Source organism: Chaetodon auriga, chromosome 8, assembly GCF_051107435.1.
Source record: "Chaetodon auriga isolate fChaAug3 chromosome 8, fChaAug3.hap1, whole genome shotgun sequence".
NCBI lineage: Eukaryota > Metazoa > Chordata > Actinopteri > Chaetodontiformes > Chaetodontidae > Chaetodon > Chaetodon auriga.
In genome coordinates this window covers 5,092,891-5,111,452 of record NC_135081.1, presented here as the reverse complement: position 1 = coordinate 5,111,452, position 18,562 = coordinate 5,092,891, and the positions used below count along the sequence as shown (strand labels likewise).

Sequence of the window (18,562 nt, the reverse complement as noted above, 5' to 3'; positions counted from 1 at the left end):
AACCACACAGTTAACAACACAGAAAGCTAGCTGGAGATGGCTCGAGATGTGACCCACGACCATCTCATCATAATTTATAAGAATGCAGTGCAGTGAGGATACAGATGTTTCATCTGTCTGTCACTGACAGAGTGAAGACTGCAGTGTAGTTGATACACTTCACTGATAAACCACAGAACTGCAGAGTAACTTCAGGCTTCATGATCAAAGAAAAGTTAGCATATCACACTTCTGTCCACATTCTCACTCTCTCTCTCTCTCCCTCTCTCTGCTGAGACTGCATCACATTTCTATCAACTGATGTTTTGATATTGCCTGGATTTAGTGGGTGCTGCAGTCCCCTCAGCAGCCCTGCTTCCCACATCCATATCTACATTCCTTTTATTATTTATATTCCAACCTTGCCAATGAAATAATATTTTCTAATATCACCTGGTTGTCCACGTTTATATAGTCTGCATGAAATGGTGAGAAGACGTGCTTTTAGTAGTTCGGTTTCATCACAGCCGACCCTCGTCAATAACAGCAGTCGGATTCTCTTAGCACCACAATTGTCCTCAACCTCGTGACCTTTTGTTTGAAGGTCAAGGAAAAGTGCTTAGGAATAGACACAGGACATCATCTTTTTGACTATTACACTGGACCCTTGGTCTTTTCTCGGGATTTGTGACAATAACAAAACAATGTCATTTTTCCAGCCTTTTCCTTTGCTCTGCAGGTAAAATACCAACTTGTGCTCAGATGGATTAGAGAAGTAGATCATACACACATAAAATACATAAGACAAAAAAGGTTATGGCTAAACAATATGTTCTAAAACCTACATCATGATAAATTGTCAAAAGCTATTCTCTGTTTAATTATGTGGGATTTGGGTCATTCTTGGGTCAGCAATAGGTTGTTTGCAGTTAAATTCAGACGAACGGCCGGAAGTGAAAACTGCAATGGACAAGATGAAGGAAAGTTCTTCCTGGGCTAGTTTAGATGAAATTATGAAGAGAATGGTACAAACAGAAAATCAGAACATATGTTGGATGTTACCCTTACGTTAGCAGTTGGATCCACAACCTCGGTACCAAAGTGCTCTGAGATGACGTTGTTTTGTTTTTTCAAGGGTGCGTACCTTATTCCCCTGTGGATTAACCGAGCAACAAGCTTTCAGCCCTGTGGTGCTGAATGTTGACGTTTACGTTATGGTTTGCTTGGCTAACCACTTGCAAAGGTCCGGTGAAACGCCACGAAACAAGACAGGGTACGTTATTTATGTTCAGCTGTCTGATGTGAAACTGTTAATGCTGATTTACAAGTGTTAGTTGTGTTGTGTTGCCTGTAGCTATTACTTTAAATCTATCACCATACCATAACAATAGCTAATGTTACACCATTTCCACCATTAGCCGACTCGGCTCCTCCCAACTGCAGACAGTTAACAAGCCATTTTTTTCCAGCTTTTTTTGGTCAACTTCTTGCATTTTTTACCCTTATGAACAATGTCTTGGTACTCAATAAAAGCTCCTCCTGGTTTCTTGGTTTTATCGACCTGAGCAACCGTAAATGATGAAAAACATCTGCATTTTGAGTGTGTGTTGTAGTGTTTCCTATACAGAAAATCACTCCTGGCCCTCCATCTGCAGTTCATGCCACAACAAAAGAGTGACGTGACATTGTCTGCAAACAACCTATTTGCTGAATTCTACAAAACATTTAATAAGGATGAGAAAGATGACACATACAAACATACAGGCTTAGCATATATCGTCTCCTGCACATAAAACCTCACAAAGTCCTTGACATGATACACAAGAACAAATGCCTTTTTCGACTAAATCATGACTGACGGTCTAAGAATGATTAAGCATCAGAGTTCAAATGATTTACACACTTGGGAGCAGCACAACCAAACAGGCACACTGTGAATACTCCAACTAAACCTGAAAGCTGTTTCAAACAAGCCCTCAAGGCTCAGAAACCCTGAAACAAAGCTTCAGTAACAAAAAGCCCCAAACAAGCTCTGCTAGTCCGACACTACCATAGCACAGCCAATGAGATGAAAGTTTTTGTACTCAAGAGCTGAAATATCCTCAAAATGTACAGTTAATCCCGACATTTTTAGTGCTGAAAATCAGATTTTTAAGTTACTGAACATTTAATGGAATTATCATTCCATGTTGAGAAAGGGGATGGATGATGATGATGTGGTCGTCACTCTTGAGCGAAGACTCTAATCTTCACTCTTTGCTCTTCATCTGTGGCTGCGCTTAAAATAAATCTGTAAGGCTGAAGCCTCATCAGATCACACTGAAGGGAATTGTGTGTGGGGGAAAAAGCCTACGCCAATTTGTGTCTGGGCATAGAATCAAACCTCAATTCTCTCCACTGCACTACTCCTCACAAGCAGACATGATTATTATTGGTATTACACCAAAAAGATGTGTGCCTTGCTGTGAAAATAGCCTGCTGATCTGCTGGAGCAACACATACTTTCGAATGATTTTGGATCATGATTAGCTCATCGCCTTGACAAGACTGGAGGGAACAAAGGGGAAAACATTCAGTTCAAATATTATGTTATCCAACCAGAGTCAGTGCACTTTCCTGCAATCCTTTAGAGAAGACAGTCATGAATCCCTACAGACCAGACTTTTATTCCCTTTTAAAAGCAGCAGATCCAAGGTTGTGCTTTTTCTGACTCCCATCACATTCTTTCTTTAGGATTGTCCTCTCACGATGGCAACATTATTAGGCATGCCACAGCGAAGAAAATGGAAATGGAGGATTGTTGTTGACCCAGCCAGTGTCACAAACTGCTCAGTAAAAGACAGCTCCGGTAAAACAAACACCTTTCTTCACTAGCCCGAATGCACTGAGTTGCCAATTTAGATACCCCTGCACAACAGTATGTGATCAAATTCAATTAGCCTGCAGTAAAACTTAAAAAAGTCATCTTATGTTGACATTACGTCAGAGAGATTTTGATTCATCTGTGTTGCATCATGCTGACAGGATGTGCACTGAAAACTGAAGGTAGGATTTAATGCAAAGCTGCTGTATTGTAATCATATTAAATAATGTAGTAACTACCAGTGGAATAACAAACAAACTGAAACTGCATTTATATGAACATTTACGCTAGTAAAAGCAGTTACGGAAGAAGTATTTAGATCCTGTATCTCAATATTGTGTTGTTATATTATAAACAAACAAACAATCAAATCATGGTCGTCATCATCCTGTACAGTATAACAAGGTCAACTGTACGTTCCAGTTGAAGTAATTCTTGGCAGAGCCTGACAGTGAGTTGCTTCTGCAGCAGTGTTCCTGCACTGCACCTCTCAGAGGTTACTCTGCAGTCAAACAGTGTCCGAACGTGATGAAGCTGGAGGTGCTCTACTTAAACGGCAGACAAACGAGTGAAATTCTGAGGCTCAACAGTCAAAACAGCCAATACACACAAAAAATACAATCATATAAGCTACGAATTACAACTTTTAACAATGTAGCTTTAACAACTTAAGCATTTTTTTTCCAGGCCTGAGTTACATCAAATAGCAGATGAACAACACACTAAAACTAAAAACAATTACCTTTAGAAGTTGAACTCTTAAAGAAATCTGCAAAGATTTGAATGAAATTAAAAGTTTAATACGTGAGTGTTAAGGATCCATCTCCGTGACAACTGACTAAACTCAATCTGATGATACTGACTGTGAGTTGTTGCTGAGGTTCACACTGAAAATGAAGATCTTCAAAATGGGTCATTTTTTAGAGAGGCTCAGTATTTTCCTAAAGCTGCTGGTCACTGTAGTTTTTAATCGTACGTTACTCTAACATGAGGAAATAATTAGTTGTGGACTATTTTCAGCGGCGGACGAATCCACATTGAACATCCACATTTGTTCATTGGTTCTATTCATGGGATTTGTTGACAATAAAGAATATATACAGGAAAAAATATGTTATGCTTTTATCTCTGGTTTGGGTATTAATGGACTTTGTGACAATAACAAAGCGCTGCCTTTGGTGATCCAAAGCAGCAGCTTTACCAACTTTGATTTGTTGGAAAGTGAAAGCTGGCATAAACAAAATGTGGCCTCGTCTACAATTTAAGAAGGTGCCTAAAGATGCCTGCATTTTCTGTTGGAACAGCATCCAAAGTCAAAAATGATGTGGAGTCTACCTCTCCAAAAACCTTTCATAAAGTCTAATCAAATCATTTAGTCCTGCTACTGGATGCCAAGCAGCACAATTCTGTAATGGATGAGGGCCCAGCGCTGCCCTGGTCGAGTGCCCCAGCAGGCCACACGTATGGCGCCTGCTCTCTAGACCCTGAGCGATGCGATGGCCCGGAACAGTACCAGGAACTAGCAACCAAGCTGATGCCTGTTAGAAAGTAGAGGCATCCATCATAGGAGTTGCTATTCTAAGTTTTCTATTCAGCTGCAGAGGAGACGCTGCTCATGAGATAATGAAATTCCAATTGGATTTCATTACGGTATTTCTGCTTTATTAGACAGGGGAGATGGAGGGAGAGGGGCCCGGTGTGTGACAGCAGGTCACAGAGTGGGCCTCAAATCACAGTGCAAGGTATGCGTCACAGAACACAGTGAACTATTACAACTTTGAACTAACTCAATTACTGCGTTGCTGCAGGCATAATCTACAGTCCTGGACTTGAGAAAGAGACAGATGCAGGAGATGAGACAAAAGAGCAATGCTGGTGGGCACACTGATGGGGGTGGGATCTTCTCTGTACTTGTCCTAAGTTCTAGCAGCCCTCAAAATAGGTTGCCTTTGATTAAACATTACACAGTTTTCTTGTCAAGTTAATCGTGCCCAGTTGTGCACTTTTTCAGTCTTGTTAGGTCATTATCTCCACAGCATTATGACCTGGTATGGTATATATGGCATGTTGATTTGAATATGAAACAATGGTGTGGTGTTGCAGCTGTGAGCCCGGGGTCAGGACTTGATTCATGATCACTGAGGCAAGTTCTGGTTGAGCAACGAGGCGAGCTCTTTGAAGGGAAGGCAGCTTTCATCTTTTTTCCTTCCCTTTTTTTTTTCCCTTGCCTGCATTTCCACTTTCAATCTCTCTTTTATCACACATCTCTTCTGCCAGTCTTGGGGGAATTTGTGTAAACCTGATATCTGTCTAATTACAGACATGGTGTCAACTGCTAGTGGTTTGTATTAATCATTAGTGACCATGTTTGTACCATGCAGACATGACAAAGGATAACAAGCCACTCCCCCGCATCAAAGTGCATGGCTTTAAGTCTTCTTAAAGTAGAAAAAATACAGCTTTGTGTGTGTGTGTGTGTGTGTGTGTGTGTGTGTGTGTGTGTGTGTGTGTGTGTGTGTGTGTGCGTGTGTGTGTGTGTGTGCGTGCAGCTGATGACTGTACAGTTGCTGTACCTTACCCTTTATGTTGTCTGTTTATCCTGGATGTGTCACACAGAATGTCAAATGGGCATGATTGTAAACTCCCAAGTCATTTGTTTATGCCCTTGAATTAATGTGAATATAAATAAAGCATTTGTGTGTGTGTGTGTGTGTGTGTGTGTGTGTGTGTATCATCTCACCTATGTAGACTCTCCTACTGAAGCGCTGCATGAGAAGCAGGACAAATACATGAAGAGGAATAAGGTTGATGATGAACACGTAACCACCCCAAGCTGAAACCTGTGAAACACACAAAAACACAACGTATTTAATGAGAGCATTTTTGTATTCATTTACAGCTTTAGAAATAATAACCATTAATGGAGAAGTGTAACTATTTGGATTATGCATGCACACATGCTCACCTGCACTCAGATGTATGCACGCACAACTACGCACAACTACACACTCACAGTAACTTTACTGCTTCTTGTCATAATGGGATTTTGATCCCTGCTGAATCCTTGCAATGCTTTCAACTGCAGTGGATAATCAGTATTGTAACCAGCCCACGAGTCCCTGTAGGCTGAAGGGTGGCTGTGTTTTCTCTCTTATTCACAATACACATACACACACACACACACTCTTCCATAATGAGATGGGTAGCAATAAGAGGGAGAGTGCAAAGCTACACAGCCCAGCTGAGAGCTGTGAAATCATTATGAGCTTCAGTGTTAAGACTGCCATTCAGATTATGCTGTCGGCCCCCAAATCCTCAAAGGTACACACTCTCTCTCTGTCTCTCACACACACACACACACACACACACACACACACACACACACACACACACACACACACACACACACACACACACACACACACACAGGTCTACACATGTTCAGAAAAATGGACACACATATGCACCTCTTCTCAAGCTTTGTGACTATTGTCTCTGAGTGCCATGTAACTCCCGGGCAGTGAGTAGGTGCCAGAGAGGAGACGTCACATCTTGCAGCGTGAGACATTTACGTGATTCATCACAGTCTTACTGAATGATACGTGGGTAAGGGAATAGCTTCCACAAACAATCTGTTTTTGTCTGATGAAAATGGCTTTCAGTGATGTGATGCAAACAAAGGTTGGCCTTATCTGCAGAGGACCTGTGAGTGAGTGGCAGGGTGATAACTTTTAGGTGCATGTGTTTGAGAGTTAGCATGTGATCTCAATGTTGCTCTCCCTCTAGGTCACGATGTGACTTTAGCATTAGGGTTAGATTTGAAGGTGTCAGATTAGGATGTGAATGTGGGTCAATACAAGACCTCACCTAAATGAATACAAACAGCATAAAACAAACATTTTTGCGTGTTCTCACCATGTAGAAATAGGACAGGCAGCATCCAATGGTCCAGAAGACTGATCCCGTCTTCACCGACTTCACCTGCAGTTTGCATAGCAGAGCATTAACACACACACGCACACGCGCGCGCACATGCACACGCGCACACACACCAACTTCCATTAAGCTGAGCGCTGCTCTGCTCACTATTTTTTCCTGGAGAATTCGCTCTGTTGCTGCTTACCCAACATGTCTGCTGAATTATTCATCATGTTTCCCTCTTTAATGACCTGCACAAAGCAGAGCACTGTGTTCTACACATCTTTACCTTACCCTGTGCCGCACATGAGAGCTGCTAACGAGGCCCTAACAAGGCTAACGAGCCCTGACTTAACGAAGGCATGGTTGGGAGGCTCTGCTATTGGCTGGATGAGATTGGATAAATGGAGGAGCTGAGCCAGTGATATGTGGTGGATGGAGGGAGGCAAGGGACTGAATGAAAGTACAGGGAGAACGAATTAGATGGGGAGGGAGATTATGAGAAGGAGAAAGTAAACAGGGGCGAAGCTTTCACTGAACACTTTCATTTAAGTTACTCTGTTCTTCAGTCCAAACATATCCCAGATGTAGTAAGAGCTTTAAAGTCCAGCGTGTCTGCAAATGTGTATCATTTATTTTCGATCTGTGTAAAATCCAGAGTACAGAAACAAGACTAACTGTTCATCTTTACCCCATGTTATGCTATTCCCCATCTATTCATACCACCAATTAACAGTGACTTCAGGGCTTCGTAACAGGGATAGCAGATTCCTTCTTTAAATCTCAGAGGTATGCATGAAATGTCATGGTTGATCATGTTAACTAAGAATAGCATTAGCCCACATAGTCACATGCCCAAACCACTGAGGACCAGTGTGATGAATAAATCTGTACAAGCAGATAAAGAAACTTACATATGTGGTTAAAGGAAAAAAGCAGCTTGGATTATCTGCAGCTATAATTAGGAAACATCTTAAATGATCACTTTACACAGCTTTACAGGATCACATGAATGAATATGAAGATAGTGCTGTAGGGTAGTCTAGCCTAACATTGCCTTTATGTAGTTCTACATAAAGCTTTACGTCATACTTGCTACACTAAAAATCAATTGTGCTCCACTCTAAGTTTGCACTTGTCGCTAATGTTGTCCGTCTGCCATTTGGTGCTGAGCAGGTCGTCTACAGTGGATTTATCGGAGCTCTTGTGCAGAAAACTGCTGCCTGCTGTGGATGAAGATAAGGTTAATGAGAGAAAAAATTTGTGAAGTGGAAAAAGCAAAACAGCTAATGCTTTAACAGGCTAAATGGCCCCATGCAGTTGGGGGACACTGCCGGTGTGGCTCCACATCTCTGAACCTCTACACTACCTCCCAGATTTGTTCATCTTATTGTTCACTTTCATCTTATTGAAAGATGTTTGCACATTTGATTAAAAGAAAAAAAAAGCACTGTGCCAATTATAACTTTGTAGGCGTGAACAAGAAAGGAGACCTTAGATCTTCCTGTTCCCAAAAAAAATTGCAAAATAATCGCACCTACTGTGACTGAGATCAAAGCAGCTATACGGGTTGCTGTAAGTCAACTACTAGAAACTACCTAAAAGTTAGCTCTGTCTAAAACTGGCATATTTCTTACATCAGCATGAAAAGCAAACATTATGGCTCCACTGCTGCAGCTTCTGTGTCGACTGAAAATGAGTGTGGAGGGACAGACGTGTTGCTTGCTACTAACTGGTTATGGCAAAAATAAGCCATCTGAAGCACAGCACTGCAAACATCAACACAATTTCAGGCTCAATAATGACTTGAAACAAAGTACCAATTCAATCTGATTATCGGATGAGGACAGAGAAATGATTGGAATTGTTGCTTGCAGCTTTATGTCATTGTAGGAAAAAGACATGAGTTTAGTATTGCAGCCTGACTAACTTCATCCCTCCACTTCAAACAAAGAGCAGCCGGCCGAAGCAGCAATGACGACTGTTATTAATAGCTTCATTGTGGAGGGTCAGGACTATGGAAGGCCTATAAAGTATGTATAGGAGTACCCAGAGGTAGTAGGTGAACTGCAGGGCAAAGATGGCGATGCCTTCATTGTCGAAGGAGCCAGCAACAGAGCGGGAGATGTAACCGGGGACGATGGCGATGAAGCAGGCCGCAAGCAGCCCTGCACCCTGGTTCCACAGCTCCCTCGTCAGCAGAAAGGTGGAGATGGAGGTCAGGCCACTGAACACCGGAGCCAGAAACACACACACGTCCCGGATGTGGACGGTAACATGCAGCAGGTTGAGCACATAGTGGATGAGGCCCGCTGTGACCATCAGACCTGGGTACACCTGGAGGAAGAGGGGGGAACAGAGAAGAAGATAAAGGCTGAGTGATTATTCAGGCTCTGGTCAGACAGGTAAGCCACAGCTAACTGACTAGTAAGTGTTATTAATAAAGTCTGAATAGCCAAAAAAGATTATATTTTTGTCTCTCCCTCATGTTGTTGTGATGAGAAGAGCACCAACACTGACAGGCCAGCAAGAGCTCTGAACAACTACAAATGCATTGTTCACTATGGCGACTGCAAAATACCATCATTGACAGTCTGACTGAGACAGTGGAGAAAAAAGAAAAAAAAAAAATCACATTACAAGCTTGTTGCGAGCTCACAGAGCTACTGGACAGAAAATCTGCTCTTGCATCATTACCTCACAACCTCAAACACCAAAGTTGTGATGACAGAAAATGCAACTGAAGTACCTACAGACGAAACAAACTGCTAACTTGAGCATAATCGAGTTTCCTTCATCTGGAGGATGACAGCTAAGCAGAGTTAAAGAAAGTCCCAACTGAAGCCTACAGTAACCAGAATGAAAAGGGAATAATAATCTTTACAATTTAAAACTGTTACTGTTAACTCTACCTGTCAGCTACAACTTACACCCCCCCAAGTGGCAGTATGATAGTAAAGCTCCTTAAGTAGAGAATCATCTTTGTCCTTTCTTTCTTTCCACTGTCATGTGCAAACAGATGGCATCAAAGTCAAAACAATATGCTCCAAGCTGTTGTTTACTCAGCTAGTCTGAATGTCCGAAAGTGCACACTGGAGAACAGATAAGCGCAGAACAGTTAGCTCTGTCTTCATCAACCCTTATAGAGAGATCACACAGAGGGGTATAAATATACAGAGGAGCAGAGGAGTTGTAGTGTAATGATGGCGTGTTAAAAGTGAGGCCCGTCTGTCTGTTCCTTAACTGTTATTAAGACAGATCTACTATGTCTTATATGAGTGCGTATGAGTCCCCGCCTCCCCCAGGAGCTGTTTAGCCACCCAGCTACGCTTACTAAGTGTGTGTGTATAGTGTGAGCGTGTGTGTGTGTGTGTGTGTGTGTGTGTATAAGGAGGGAGAGAGAGAGAGAGAGAGAGAGAGTGAGTTCAAGAGGATGATTGAGGATTCATCACAGTAATGTGACTCTTGAGAAATAAGGACAAAGAAAGAATAGGCTGAGGCAGAAAGTACACCTACTCGCACAATCTCCCCAACCTCTCGAGTCACCCCACACACCCCCGCCCCCGCCCCCGCCCACACCCACACCCAAACCAACACATAGCATGAAAAACACACTCACCGTGCCCCCTACTATCCTTCCCAGAGGGTACCAGGCTCTTTCATCAAACCAGTTGAGGAACTCGTAGAAGCCATTGGTGGTGAGATGGTGAGTCGACCTGTAGTTGAACCTGCAACATAGAGTGGGGCGTCAGACAAGGCACAGCACCAAAACCACAGCAGCTACAGAAGCCATTAGTGTCTCACTGAAGAGAGGAAGCACAGGTCTGGCTTTAGGTTTCACCAGAACCAGAAAGCAAATCTGTCCAAACGCAGCGTTCTTGGATATTTAGAATCTGCACATTTTTTGTGCTTTACCTAACTATACTGGTGTGTCTCAAGCAAACTTGTGTGTTTGCCCATTTGGTTTGGTTCATTTATTCAAAAGCTGTTGATGAAACTCTGGAGCAGACCAAAACTACCACAACAAGACTGCTTGAAAAAGAGGGTTCTGGTACGGTTCCAAGAGGACTCTGGGGCTGTTTGTTTGTTGTGTGGAAGATTACAGGGGACTGCAGATTATTTGGAAAAACTTTTAGGTTTATTTAAATGTACTTTTTTGTGGAAACACATATTAATCTTGGGTTTCAACGTAATCAATTTGAGGTCAGGTCAGCTGCCCTGGGTTGGGACACATTACTGCAGCTGTGCCAGACAGGCAGAAGTGAAAAGTATGAAAAGTAAAAACTTTGTGCACTGAGAGGAAGTTGGGAAAATGTTGACATCAAACATCAAACTTCAACTGAGAGCATTTAACAGAATTTAAAAGTTGCGGAACTGAAAAGAAACAACCAAAGAAACTTCAAAGTTGCAGCAATCAACAAGGTCAGAAGTTATGACTGAGTCACAACAAAGTCACAGCATGGAAAAGATTTCAAAGTTTCAATACCATAGAGGTAAACTGATGAAACAATATCAACATGAAGAACTGCAGAGTAGCATCTAACTGCAAGCTGCAGCTGAGGCTGAAGTTATACCAGGCATGACAAGAGAAGAGATACAGATGTGCCCTGAAAAATCCTGGCAGCATCAGTGCCACAGCGAGCGAGCAGCTGCCAGCTGGAGGTACTAAAAATGTGAGAGAGATGTTTAAAATTGAGAACGGTTAATAGCATTGGGATGTTTGATCTGCATGTGGGAACTTGATTTAACCACAGTGTCTAATACTTGGAGTTCAGAGTCTTGATGGAGTAAAGAGAACAAAGGAAGCCACACACTTGCAGGCGAGTAAACTGGGGTTCAAGCACCCGAAGCAATTCAGAAAAGCTGACAGGTTAATATTGCAGTGAGGGAAGATCACAAACACATTTAGATCTTTACATTGAAGTTAGTTCAGGCTCTGAAAAACTAATCACTGTTAACTGACAGACTGTTGGGAAACTGGCACAAACTTCACTCTTGAACACCTACACAAACGACTCTGATCTCAAATAACTGCACAGTACACCAAAGGTTTTATTAACATTTTCTCTGAGACAGGTGGAAAGAAATGAAGAACAAAAATCAGCAGGAGAAAATTCTCAAGTGGCTCTATTAGCCCTTTCTTCATGACACCGTAGCCTCTCATTCTAACTCAGCCTTCTGTCAGTCTTTCATTTCTCAAGTTGTTTACAGCCACCAAGGATTTAAGAGGAACAACCCAACTACAGCCTCGTCTATAATTAGTTGGGCCTGGCAGATAGAGAGCTGCTATTGTGCAAATCCTGCATCTAACGCCTAGCCTGCAGACAGACACTGTGCTGCTGATACACAGCAGCTAGTCTGCTTGTCCCCCGAGCTTTTCCACAAGTATTTAAGTGTTCAATAGAAACTGTCCCTCCATGAAAAACAGGAATTTGATGGAGGGATTGCAGCATATGGCTCACTCAGCCCCCTTAGGAGACAGTACTAGATTGAGGGTACGGGCGTTCATGTTCACTCTTGAGGCTCAGTCATTTGATTTAAAAAGGAGGGGAGAGAAAAAGTGCCTGTGTGCGCACACACACACACACACACACACACACATACACACAATCCATTGGGTCTCCGGTGTTCTGATTATCGCCTGGATTGACAGAATGCTTCTATTTTTTCCCCTCTTACAATTACAGTCCCAGAAAACCAGCGGTATCCTAAAGCGTTCAGCCAGCGGACAGAAGAAACACTCACCGCCCACACTTGACTCTCTGGATGACGGGCTCTTAAACCTTTTCCAGGCTGGTTCTCTGACAAAGCAAAATTCTGTCTCACCCATGGGGATCCGGGCTCATGAAAGCACAAGAAAGCTTTTTTCATGTGCAGACTCACCAAAAATACGTTAAATCGCCATCCTTGCAAAGGCATGAAAGGAACTCGAACCTCCAAACAAACATATGTACATAGAAAAATACATTTCAGCTGTGGCTGGTGAGGCTGTCTGTCCAACCAGTCCTCATTTATGAATCTTTTTCTACTCTGAAACTCTATTTAGCTGGTAAAAGAGAAGAGGTTGGTGAAATACCGGACGCTGTAGCCAGTCCAAATAATATTGGCAAGTTGGATTGATGACAAGTATAAGAGATGTTCAGATAAAGCTCATATTTTTTTATCTTTAGCATGTCAGCTGAGGAAAACTGATTACCACCAAATTAAATGCAAATAAATAAAAGTTCCTAAAACAGTGGTCTGACTGCCTGACCTTCACCACACAGGCATCCGAGGCAGGTTGCAGTCCTGGATGGGCCCCTGTGGTCTCCAGGTCGTGCTTTTAATCACTGCAGGACTCTTGATGCATTCAGTCAAACTGGCAGGTGGTATGTTTGGGCTCCTAGCGTCCAAATGCTCAAACTGATGGGGCTAACAGTTTGGAGAATTATTTGCATTATTGTGCATCAAAGCTTTACATATTGAAAGTGCAATCCAACCAATTAGTCCCTGAGCTGGAGCTTCAATTTCTTGCTTCATGGCCCCTGATCAAGGTTTGCGACTTACAACTAAAAGCCTTTGGGATTCAAAGTCTACGTTGTGGTCTTAAAGGCATTTATGGCAACAACAAAGTATTCTTCTGTTTTTCCAGGAGTGTAAAAGAGGTATTAGAATGGCCATTTGTGGAGTAGAGGGGGACCAAGAAACAATGGGTCTTAATTGAGCCTATTGTAATTACATTAAATCAGTATCGACTCTACAAAACCTGATCAAAGCATTCCTATAGGGGAAGAAACCAAGTGAGGGGTTCAGAACATGATATAATACTCAGCCAGGGACAGCAAATAGTGTCCTACTTATGCCAGGCACAACCCTATACTTGGAAGATAAATGAATAAAACAAAAATAAAGTGTAAGATGTACAGCACCGCGATTAGCGGGATTCATTATTCACTCTTAGTTAATAGCTTTAGCGTGCAGAGTATATTTAGAGGACCATTTGTTAAAATCCACTGAGAGAAAACAAAGTTTTCCTCACAGTTTTTCCACTTAGATATATTGTTCAAAATCCAGCACATCCATTAACAGCAGCTTTCTAAATATGAATATGTCCTGGAAAGCAAAGCACTGCAGAAAAACACCAATATCCTCTTACCTAAAGTCAATTGTCATTAGGTAAGTAAATGGTAGCTAGATAAATGAAAGCCTGGAAATAATTCAGGCACACAGATGACGGCTTTCAGGTAAATCTACTGTACCACAGGCCCCATGTGGGCTCATTGTAACACCTTCCCTGGTCCCCAGGGGGCAGACACTGAAGCACTGAACTAAAACAAAAATAAAAGCACCATTTGGACAAATCACCATGGCAACACTGGCAGCCTGCCGCTGCATATACAAAATTATTCATAATGTGATGCATCGATCTCAGCTGAACTTAAACACATTCATACATACAGAAAGCAAACTAACTCAGTTTCCTCTTCTTCACATTTGGCTTAAATTCCTGAAGGCCAATTCATCATTTTATTGAGACAGTAGCTGTAGTGTCCCCTGTCAACCACCCTTTGGTGTTTTAAAATGCTGCAGTGCAGCGGTGAGGTTGGGGGTGTAAATGATTATCAGTGATGTCTCAATAAGGCAAAAGAAAAACAAAACCAGTGTTCATTCATATATCTATTTATCAGTACAGATTCACAATGGGTCCATTTTGCATGAAAATCTCCCTTTAGATTTGCTGACGTCGTTGGTCATTTGCTGAGGACAGGCTGATGTCAGATTTGGCATTTGCCACCCTGCTTTATCACTTCTGATTACAAGCCCTTTGCCAACCCTTTCTCTTCCCTGTGTGCACACCGACAATTGCTCTGCTGCATCTTTAAACATGGCAGATGGCCAAAGAGCAGCCAAACCGAGGGCAGCATCACCTTTTAATGACCTGTACTAATATCTGTTCCAAGGACAGGCAGGGCAGCAGCAGCCTCTGCAGGGTGATCGTGCTCCCTGCTGGTTTCAGATGGCATGTGTGGGAGCCTGACACAGAACTGAAAAACACACAGCTCTGAGGAGATGACAGGAGGTGGCATCAAAGAGACTAACTGCACACATTTCTCTCTCTCTCTCACTGACACACACACACACACACACACACACACACACACACACACACCTATATGGTTTGAACACAGGGGTTGATGTGTACACAAATAAAAGCATGAAAAGATATTTACACAAATATTTCCCAAAAGAAATAAAGAAATAAAACATTGTGCATCCTGACAGGCAAATTTAAGAACTGGGAGACGCATGCAGAGGGCACAAATCAACATTAAACAGGGCAACAATGAATGTCTATTGCATACAAACAGTGCAGCCTCCCACATAAATACCCTGCCCTGTACTGACTCATTCTCCTTACTCCATCCCATCCCTCAAACGCCTAATTTCATTGCCATGAATGATGGAGCAGATAGTGACTATGTGATACCAAAGAGCAAACACAAAGATGCAGCTACACATGCCGTCACCAACTCCCATCCCAGAAAGATATTTCCTGTATAACAGTTATGGTGTCCTTTTTTAACTATAGACAGTGCTCCAACATCAAACAGGCAATTCATAGAGCTGCCGCATTGTCATGCAAGCCAGCATGACTCGAGTGTTTTATTTCATATATTGTTTCATGTAATAACACTGCTTCTGAAAAAAGAGCATGTTTGGGCATATTCTTATGATTTCTAGATTCTTCAGGACACTGGGACAGTTCTGCTTCAAGCAGGAAGCCGTCACCCCATCTATCAGGATTGCCTGTGTCAGACAACTGGAACTGTAAATCCACCCTGTCGTACTCAACATATACAGCAAATGACTACCATGACTGCTCTAATGTCTCATCTGAAGAAGGAGCAAAGTGTGTCTGTGATGCTAACGTTTTCCCAAATTCTGATGACATGAGGTTAACAAAAACACTGATTCTCACTTGATCCACGAACAAGAGACTCTGAACATGACAATAACTGAATTTGACGTACTGGTCATAACCATACAGCGTCCTCTCTTTTCATTGACTTGATAATCTTAGAGTGACAACATATGAAGCTCTAGTGAAAATTCGGTCAGTAAGACTGTTCTTTTGCATGCTTAGGCCTGTAGCTCATTTCTCATATTATCCTGCATTAACTCCTCTCAAACATGATCACTCTATAATTTTCTTGCTGTTATTGTCTGGGTCTGTCAGTCGAGATATCAGCTGTTCTCATCAGCTGTTCACATCTATCCAATAGCACAGCAGCACACCGTCTTTGCTAGTCTATCATCTCGCTGCTGTCTTTTTAAATATGACTCTCTCTCTCTGCCTTAGTTCGTTCGTGCTGCTGTTATGCGCACCCCTCCACCTCCTCATCACCGCCCAGTCTTTGCAGATTCATCAGCTTCATCATTTCATCATCCTCATCAGCCCATTAGTCTCAGCAGAATCATCAGCCGCCACCTCCAGTGTCTGGACTCCAGGGGGGGATTTATCCGGCTGCCGTTCAGGGTAGATGCCCCTTGATTACAGTCTGAGCACTGAAGACTCTGTGACAAGACTTAATTATCACATATCATCTGTTATAATAAACAATTATACCTGTAAAATATTCAACATGAAACAGCAGTGGGTGATTAGGTGGCAATAACTTCGGCAGACGAGGTTCATTTTGTGATAGCCTGTTGTAGCCATCATTGTCAAACAGGTCGCTGTCACACATACACGCAATTTCTGTGTCCTTGTGTCAATACAGGGAAGCAAAATGACAACTAATGGGAGCTAACATACCCTTAGCAGCCAATTTACTAATAAGTATGACACCTGTCACCTGCGTGTAGGACTTCACATCACACCAAAATACTAACAACAAACTCAACAGTCAGCCTGGGCTGCTGAGAAAAGTATCTAATTCACTTCTTTTAAAACAGAGGTGTAAAACATAGAACACTGCATTGCTACAAGCTCTGATGAGAACCACGCAGCACAGCATGGGGTCAGGGTGAGCCATAAACAGTGAGGGCAGACAAAGCACTGTTCAAAGTCAGGTTTTCAGCATTTCCCTGAGAGGGAAACTGAGCTGGCACAGGCAGCCACAGTCTCATGCCATCACAGGACCAGAGGCAGGGGTCACAGGGGCAGCAGGCTCAAACATACTGAGCTTCATACCATGCTGGAGAGAGCTAGCCACATGTTCAGAGGAGTGGGCCGAGGTCAGAGGCCTGGGGTAAAATAGATAGAAACTAGCCGACAATAGCATTTTTTTTGTTCAACTATTTGGCCTGTGCTGGTGCGTAAGGAGGCAAGTTGTGTCACTATCAGGGCTCGCTGAATGCTTGAGGAGACGAGAGCAGGCATACATGGAAAAAACGAGGCTCTTTTCTCTTGCCTCTCCATCTGTTCGTAACTGCAAACAACAATCCCCTAAATCATTCCCATCATCTCTAAAGTCCACTGGGCTCATTTTAGGTAACACCTAATTTCACAGTCCATGAAGACACTGGATGGGCAGCTCCTCTTCTCTGTTTGTGAACTGTTGCATTGTTCTGAGGCTCAGTGAGATATGATCTACTGAGAGAGAGAAGAAGGGAGGAGGAGAGAGGAGGTAAGTTAAAATGGACGCAGAGGGGAGAAGGGGGAAGACGAGGAATGGGGGCAAAGGGAAAAAGGAGCAAAAGAATAGGGAGTAGAAGTGGGAGGTTTTCTCCATGACATGAGTCCTTTTTTTGGACAATAAATTATGGAAAATGTGGTGACAAGGTGACAAATTTGTTATTTTGTTCTTCCGACAAACCAAATTCACAAAGACAGAAATGCAGGAATTCATCCCGAGAGAGAATCTGGAATTTCGGAATGTCTGGATTTTACTTAAAACGTATTATTAATCATGACCAAAAAAAACAAACAAAAAAAAAAAAAGTTGTCGACCAAGCTTTGATCTTGGCTCCAGGAAGAATAGCTTCTACTTGGAGGAACCCAATAGATCAGTCAACTTTCTATCATTTGTACTTAGGCTAAAAGAAACACGACAGCCTGAAATTCAAAAGGCACTTACGACACACTGCAGCCTAGGTTGGTGCTTTTTCAGTCTTGGTAATAGAAAAATCATAAATAACTGAGTTCACAGTTAAGCAATTAATAAAAAAAAGTGTTTTCAATATCAAAATCACCATGGCTTAGAAACAGAGCCTGTGCACTGAGGCTATGGAGTATCAGAAGGACAGCAGCAAGACACAAAATAACCCACAGCAAGAAAAATGGAAATGCAATAAAAACATGCAATCTGGCTGTGCTGCTTATTAAAAAATATCAATTAAAGCACAAGTGTTTGCACCTGTGTATCATTAAAGAAACAACAGCACAGTACCATTTAATGGTACTGATCTTGAAACTGACACAGGAGCCAAAGCGGTTCTCAAGACTTTAGTTAAAGCCAGTTGGATGGAGAGAACGACTGATCAGAGCAGAGGAACACGTGCATAGGGATGTGAGCGAGCAGAGACTGGTCTTATTTTGACGTGATGTTCTCGTCTCCCCGTGCAGAGGGCTGGGGAAGCTCAACAGAAGATGCAACAACACGTCAAATGGAAAACATGGCAACAAAACCAGAGTAAACATGTGTAACAGCCTGGCCCAAGTTTAAGCCAAGCAAACAGGTTTGGCATTCATTAGCATTTGAACCCACCTGTAATGTCTTAATGCTAATTAGTCAAAATGAAAGAAATGAAAATCCTTGATAATAATTAGTGCTGGGAGAAGTTATGTGTACGTGTATGAGAGAGACAGAAAGAAGCTGA

At 42.4% G+C, this 18,562-nt stretch overlaps 1 protein-coding gene across 1 annotated transcript in view; it reads right to left on the bottom strand.

The window, feature by feature from the left end:
• LOC143324487 (dolichyl-diphosphooligosaccharide--protein glycosyltransferase subunit STT3B-like) overlaps positions 1-18,562 on the bottom strand; it is a 60,382-nt gene that overhangs the window by 15,241 nt on the left and 26,579 nt on the right. The window contains exons 2-5 of the mRNA XM_076737029.1: positions 10,380-10,488; positions 8,810-9,097; positions 6,758-6,823; positions 5,583-5,682 (exon numbers count right to left, since the gene is read on the bottom strand). Coding sequence (XP_076593144.1) covers positions 5,583-5,682; positions 6,758-6,823; positions 8,810-9,097; positions 10,380-10,488 — 563 coding nt within the window. The remainder of the gene's footprint in view (positions 1-5,582; positions 5,683-6,757; positions 6,824-8,809; positions 9,098-10,379; positions 10,489-18,562) is intronic.